This window comes from Stegostoma tigrinum, chromosome 41 (genome assembly GCF_030684315.1).
Source record: "Stegostoma tigrinum isolate sSteTig4 chromosome 41, sSteTig4.hap1, whole genome shotgun sequence".
Classification (NCBI taxonomy): domain Eukaryota; kingdom Metazoa; phylum Chordata; class Chondrichthyes; order Orectolobiformes; family Stegostomatidae; genus Stegostoma; species Stegostoma tigrinum.
Window position 1 is genome coordinate 14,785,662 of NC_081394.1, and position 7,854 is coordinate 14,793,515.

General features: G+C 40.2%; 1 protein-coding gene across 2 annotated transcripts; it reads left to right on the forward strand.

The window, feature by feature from the left end:
* The first annotated feature begins 666 nt into the window (after window positions 1-666).
* Window positions 667-7,191, forward strand: LOC125450583 (probable G-protein coupled receptor 139). Of its 2 annotated transcripts, none has more exons than XM_059641353.1 (2): window positions 667-770; window positions 6,169-7,191. In XM_059641353.1, the coding sequence occupies exons 1-2, from the start codon at window positions 704-706 to the stop codon at window positions 7,053-7,055; spliced, it is 954 nt and encodes a 317-aa protein (XP_059497336.1). In that variant the 5' UTR covers window positions 667-703; the 3' UTR covers window positions 7,056-7,191. The 2 variants fall into 2 exon arrangements, with proteins under 2 accessions (XP_059497336.1, XP_048382544.2); XM_048526587.2 differs by lacking the exon at window positions 667-770 and adding an exon at window positions 3,480-3,736.
* The last annotated feature ends 663 nt before the right edge of the window (window positions 7,192-7,854 follow it).

Genomic DNA, 7,854 nt, shown 5'->3' on the forward strand with positions numbered 1-7,854 from the left:
GTAAAGAATCTCTACATTTGATTAAGATACCTTCATAAAATCATCTGTGTATGATTAGCAAAAACTGCTGTATTCCTTTAGTTGTTTTGCTCCAGTTGCTGGATCTGTCAAAGCTAAGTACAGGTTACAGTCTCTGTGTCAGTTTGGGAGGCACTATTGCTTTATGGACCTGAGGAGTAACCTTCTCACACCTGTTCAGAAAGAGCTGCCGGAGGAAGTGGCAAAGTCAAATATAATTACAACCTTTAAAAGGCATCTGTGATATGAATAGGACGGATTTAGAGGGATATGAGGCAGACATTTTGTAAATAGGTCTCGGGCAGTTTGAAATCTGTATACAGCGTGGATGAAGTGAACCAAGGTGTCTATTTCCATGTGGTAAAATCCAGTGTCTCTATGACTGTAAGATTCCTGCAATGAATTGCTCACGGTGATTGTCCTGTTATCGCGTCCCTCATGGTTTCAACTTTCTCTTTGCTGTTTTGCTATCAAGCCTCAGAACTGAATAATTCTAATGCGACAGGGACTTAATATCCCTGTGACAATATATTTCCCAAAACAAATCAGAAGTAACAACAATGTAAGTTTCAAATCTCCCTTGGAATCTGAAAGGGTATAAAATAGTGTCTCCGAACACATTCATACCGTGTTTAATTCAAAGGGTTTGAGTCCATTCCCCGGGAACACACCCTACATACACAAAATGCTAGAATTGTTTAGCATTGTTGATAAGGTATATTACATCACTATTGCTGCTGTTGGCATCCCTGGTAAGTTATTTTTCTTTCAATTCGTTCATGGAATGATGGCACCACTGTTTAGAGATTTATTGCCTATCAGTAGTCAAGAGTCAACCAATTTGCTGTCGGCCTGGAGTCTCCTGTCAGCCAGACCAGGTAAGGATGGCAGTTACCTTCCCTAAACAACATCAGTGAGTCAGATAGATTTTCCTACTTTTGACAATGGATTCATGGAAATCAGTAGAGTCTTAATTCCATATTATTTTTTCATTGAATTCAAATCCAACATCAGCCTTGGAGGATACAAATCTGGGTATTCAGGACATTACTGCGATCTCTGGATGAATAGTGCAGTGATACTGTCACTAGACCATTGCCCTCCCTCAACATAACTTTTAAGATTGCATGAATCTGTGCAGTGGAATACAGTGCCACAGGGCTTCTATTTAGCTCGAAGTATTTGCGATTGTAGAGTTGGATTAGCTGCGTGTTAGTTTGGCACTGCCATTGTCGAATAGCATTATCAGGATTGTTGTAAGTTTTGATTTTACCTGGTGTGGGTCTTTAAACTGAGTAGATTACTTGCAGGGAAGCCTTTTCTTGATGAATAAATATAATCCCCTGCAAAGTGGATTTTTGCTCTGTTGAATAATAAAGGTTTTTCTTTCTTTCACTGATATATGCTAATCCTGATGGGTTACACTAATGGAAAGCAGCAAAACAAATTTGTTGACACATTACCTGTACCGAGTGTGTTTTTCCAGTCTTCAACACAAAATGAAATGTACCATAGTTTCCAAAAATGCTTACATTTATTTGAAGTTGGTTAATTCCTTTCCCAACAACATTTCTGTAATTGATCACTTGTCAGTGCTGCCTCTTATGTTTGGTCTATTCTACCAAATGAGTCCTAGCTACAGCTATTCATTATTTTACGATGCAACTAAGTAACCTTTGACTGACCATTTACTGTCTGAAACTCACTCTCACTCCTCACGAGAAAGCTTCCTTTTTGCTCACTGTATCAGAAGAGACACGTTGAACTGAATAGTATACAATCGTTTTTAAACTCAACAGAGATCAGATTTGTAATTAGGACGTAAATGTTGTCGAATTTTTTTTAAAAATTCCCTACTTGAGTGTACACAATTCTGTGCAATAAATTCCTTTGCATTCAGATAATCGGGAGATAGCAGACAATTTACAGCAATGAAAGTAACATCAGTCAACTTTTAAGTGCTGCCACTTAGTTTGACATGAGTAGCTCCAAATCCTGATATAATGTGATCAATATTATTTATTTCTGTGCTCTGTTGCTTAAGATTTTCCCAAAACTTATCTCACATTCAATGGTAGTAGTTGCCTTCATAACTCCAGGTGTAAGTAAGTCCAATTTTCTCACAGCATTCTGACTAAAATTACTTCTGGTGATTACCATGTCCAACTTATCAGTGGCTAAGGCTTGATAAACTCAAAGATCACATTCCCTTACAAGGAAACTGAACTTAGTTATATTTGCACAGTCATCCTCGGAATTGTTCTATGGAGCACAAGTAGGTCTCTGTCAATAAGCAGCTTACATCAGAACGAAGGAATTATGAACCAGAGAAGACAATTCAGCTTTTTGAGTCTGTGCTGCCATGTAACAAGACCATGGCTGATCTTATTGTGGTCTCAGCCCCACTTTCCTGAATGTTTCCCAAAGTCTTTTCGCCTGTCTTCAGAAACCTATCTATTTTGTCATGAATCTGTTGACTGATTTTGGGCGGTGAGTTCCACATTTTCACAACCCTCTGAGAGAAGTAGTTTGTCCTCATCTCAGTTTTGAAACTACCCCCTCTCACTCGATGTCGATGACCTCTTGTACCAGACTGTCCTATTAGGGGGAATATCTGTTGAACGTCCATATTATCAATGTGCTTTTATACCTCAATCCTTCTCATCCTTCTGACCTCCAGCGAGTATAGCCCAAGCTATTCAACCATGACAGTCCTTCTTCCCCTGGAATGAACCTGGTGAAACTCCTCTGAACCGTCTCCAGGGCCACGACATTCTTCGGCTTTTTTAAAAAATGAAACATCGTTCAATCCCTTCAGTCTTTCCATGTATTTATAATCCATCAGTGAATAATCATTCTTCTGAAGGATTTGCAGTTTCCCCACTGTCAGAGCGCATGTTTCTGCAATATGGCTTTCAGGCCTGCCCACCGTGCTGAGTGATGGATACCTAAGTTGCAGTTTCAACTTTATGTCACGTATCACTTTTTATTCGCTTGCTGGCGCAATTAACCACAGTATTTTCTTTTTCATTTTGCTCCATGAGTTTTGAAGCAAAATGTTGCTGATGCTGGAAATGTGAAACAGACACAGACAGAAACTGACAAAACATGCACACAATTCAGAAGAAGTCATACTGAACTCGAAACCTTAGTTATGTTTCTGTCTCCACAAATGTTGCCAGATCCGCTGAGATTCTGCAGCATTATCTGTGCTTGTTCCACAAACTGCAATGTGCATTGATTTTCTTTTTCAGAAATCTTTGAAATTCATTGCATCTCCGATTACATTGCCATTTATATCTGAATTTATTTTTGTTTTGCCTTAGTTTTCTTTGATGAATACATTCTTAGATGTCGTCGAGGCAAAGTTCATGGTACGGTCAGTATCTCTTCAGAAGCTAAGGCTGGTAGATCCCACTTGTAATTTCTTAGCTCAGTTCCCTGAAACCCGCATTCCTGTTGGAAGGTTTTACGCCCTGACCAGCTGTGCACATGTTCACACAAGTACTGTCCTGCTCCTGGTGTGGGTGTGGAATTCCTAATACCAATGAAATGATTGCATCTAGCATCGTTTTAAATTGTATCGTCTCTTTTATCGGAGTTTTTTTTAGTCTGAGCTAATGTGGTTTGAAACTTTTCTGGGACAGCGGAAACACGGCATCTCTCCCCCCACCTACTTTGTCAATGTGGTCAGTCCTTTTTTTGGTCCTGAACGAAAGTAAGTACTTTGAAATCGGTCGTTTTTTTCCGTATTGCTCGCTGTTCATCTAATCGCGGCTTCTCTACTTCAAGTTCTTTGGGAAACTACTCACTAACATCTCTCAAAATCACATTGGCTCTGCTGAAATTCTGATTTAACGTCCTCACCTATTTCACCTACTGCAAGTGTTTAATTCGCTCGTCCCGTTTGTTGTTGCTTTTATTTGAATTTTCAGATGCAACTTCCGCACCTCTTGTCCACAATGTAACTTTCCCCAGGTGACAATGTCCCTCTACTACACTGTTCCGGCCGTCCCATGGTATGACAGCATTTCATACATCGCTGACATTGGGATTCGCCGACGTTTCTCACTGTCTACAACAGGCCACTTCTCGTGCAGCCTTCATTGAAGACAGGCTTAAATCATTGTGCCACAGAAAGGGACAGTTTCAAACACAACCCTGCAGGAAGAGCGATCAGCCCCCATGATGTGTGATCGGATCCAGCACGCCTATTCAGTCAAAAGAACTCAATGAATATTGTTGGATTTTGGGTGAAGTATATGCGTCCATTTTTCAAAATGAATCCTTCTGTGGCTATGAATCTGGAGGGAAGATGATCCTCCATCTCCCTTTGTATTCCATCGCTGACGCTTGTGACTTGCTCTTGGCAACTTTTGGATGGAAATGACGGTCATTTGTGACCGTTTTTAAAAAACTTGTTCTGATTATACTCTGCAATGTCACTGGAAGCTGAAGTGAAAGGTGAACCCAAAGCTTTGGCTCAGAGACAAATGACCCCACACCTTCACCATCACACGACCTTGAACTGTATTGCCTCCACATTGAACGCATTCATCGTCAGCGTCCCTGCCACATCAAGCGAGGTGTCATTAAGTTTCTTTCGGTATTTTTGTCTCAATATTCATAAGTGACTCTCTGATCCTCTCCTTGATCGGCGAAGAAACCCTATCTCATTCCACTGTAATCGTCTAATTCAAGGGATGCTCAATAATTCAGCTGCTTGATTCAGATGCTCAATTCCGCTCAAGACAATCTTGTGAAACTCGAAATTATTTTCATGGCAGTTTCTCAGCACTCGCCCCCATGACCCTAAAGTGTGCAATAAGGACCTCCATTACTTGAAACTATTAATTACAGGGTGTTCAATTGTTTCACATGTTACCTCAATTCAGTCTACAGCTATGATCTGGAGCTATCGTTAACCTATCAGTCACATTTTACTATGTATCAGACTTCCATGCCTTAGATTCAGGTGCTCTTAGTCTTATATTCTCAAAACAGAACAATCCACATTTCGACAAACCTCGCTGCTGTTTAGAGCATAACAACATCATGTGTTTGTCCGGGTGATATTTGTTGGTAATGGAAGATATCAGACATGTACTTTTGTGAATATAAAGTATTTGGACTTGTTTTTGCAAATGGGTTTCTCTCTGTCTACACTACCAGCTGTTTGTTCTCCACTCCAAGCATCTAACAATCACTTTCAGTCATTTTCTCATGCGAAAGACTTCTTCTGTTTCTTCTTATGTTCAGGGCGAACTTTGCTGAATTGTTGTGTCAATTGACAGCTCATTTGTTTATCACGATGCTCATGAATTATGCATATTTCAGATTCTCAATGATTATCACCTGCCCTCATACAGCATGAACTGTCCTATTTTCCGATTGCCATCTGGAGTTCTATCGGTTGGTGGGGTGAGACATGATTCTGGGCAAAGTGTTTGTAAACTGCATGTAATTCCATGACATCTTGTATTGTGAGCATGTTAAAATGTGTCCTTACGTCATGTAGATTCATAGTCCTTCGCTAGGATAATAGCTTGATTCATTGTTGGGAACATGGGAAGGAACTACGCAGTCTGGTACACTAGTTATGTTTTTGTTTTGTTTCGGTGAGCAGAGATGATGGTGAAGTCAACAGAGCATGTCAATCTCATTCTGTGTGCAACAGTAACATATCCAAATAACCATTCTGCACCTCCACAAATGTTTTGCAGTAATTCATGTTCAATGACGACACATCCACTTGTATTTTTTTTAAATTGAGATGACGCAGCTTAATGTGGGATGGAATCTCGATTAAGTTCATTTCAAATTTTAAGATGCTTATAGAAATGTACAGCATAGTACAGGCCCTTCGACCCATGATGTTGTGCCGTGGAATAATCCTAATCCAAAAATAAAATAACCTAACCTACATTCCCCTCAATTCACTGCTGTCCATGTGCATGTCCAGCAGTCGCTTAAATGTCACTAATGACTCCGCTTCCACAACTACCACTGGTAAACTATTCCATGCGCTCACAACTCTTCTTCCTGACCACATTTATTTTTCGGCTAAAATCAAACCATTGCCATCTTGACTCAAAGAGATGATTGTTCAGCCTACAATTTCTGAACTTGTGTCAATTCTTCATCTTACAGTTAACACACTGTCAATTGTGATCCTGTCCCTCGGAAAATGTGGCCTCTCCAGATGCACCACTCATTACCTCGTAGCCATGGCAACAGCGGATCTGATGGTCATCATCACTGATGTTATACTGTATCAGCTAAATCACTACTTTTACCAGGGATCGTTCCTGCATCTTACACCAGCGTGCATTGTGATTGACTTCCTGCTTTTTGTGAGTTCAGACTGTTCTGTCTGGTTCACTGTCACTTTCTCCGCTGACCGGTTTGTGACCATTTGTTGCCGGAAGCTGAAACTGAAATACTGTACTGTGAAAACAGCAGCTGTTATTCTTTCAACAGCCTGCACTGTATTCTTTCTAAAAAATGTTCCCATTTTCATTATACGGGAAACTAAGATTGTGGTTGACAATGTACACTGGTCTTGTCAAATGAAGCCAAGTTATTATACTGAAGTCGGGTGGGTAGTTTATGACTGGTTTGATAAAGTGTTAACACCATTACTCCCATTCATTTTAGTTTTGCTCTTCAACGCTCTGACAGTCAGATCCATTTTAATCGTGAATCGGATCCGTAGAGGATTGAGGAGTCAGAACACGGAAGAGAAGCATAGTGACCCTGAGATGGAAAGCAGAAGAAAGTCAATGATTTTACTGTTCGCCATATCTAGCAGCTTCATACTGCTGTGGTCACCCTATGTAATAAATTTTTTATATTATCGGATTGCAGCAATCGATCCCAGATTTTACAATGACAGCTTGCACATTTTTGAAAGAGTTGGATATATGCTGCTGAGTCTGAATTGTTGCACAAATGCGTTCATTTATGGAGTAACTCAGTCTAAGTTCAGGAAACAGTTCATTAGATTTGTAAAATACCCATTGGCTTCAATCAAGTGAATCTTTACTTTGAAAATGAATTGACAACAATCTGTAAGCCAATACCGTAAACCCCTGCTTTGATGAGTGCAGAACTGAGTAATAAACATCTGTCAAATGATTTGTATTGAACGTTTGTTCCAATGAAAGACCGAACAGTGGCGTGGGGTCACTCCCCACTGAACGTTTTACTTCGGATTGCCATGATATTGAGTTCCGATTTTTAACCTTCAGCTGATGTTAGCGTAATGATTAATTTGTTAAGAAAGCTATGCCATTGCAGCATCCACAAAAATAAAGAAAGTTCTCAATAAATGGACTGGCAGAAATGAATTAGGCAGATTGCATTCCATCAAATAGTTAGCATCGAATCAAACCATCAAACACCCCTTGGTGCTGTCGTTCTATAATAACCGCATAACATTTGTAGGCCTCATTTCAGGCTTGTTTTGCAATAGCCTTTTCTGGATGTGACTTTGCTCGCTGAGCTGGAAGGTTCGTTTTCAGACGTTTCGTCACCATTCTAGATAACATCATCAGTGAGCCTCCGGTGAAGCGCTGGTGTTGTGTCCCGCTTTCTATTTATCTGTTTAGGTTTCCTTGGGTTGGTGATATCATTTCCTGTGTTGGTGATGTCATTTCCTGTTCTTTTTCTCAGCGGGTTGTAGATGGGCTCCAAATCAATGTGTTTGTTGATAGAATTCCGGTTGGAATGCCATGCTTCTAGGAATTCTCGTGTGTGTCTCTGTTTGGCTTGTCCTAGGATGGATGTGTTGTCCTAATCAAAGTGGTGCCCTTCCTCATCGGTATGTAAGGATAC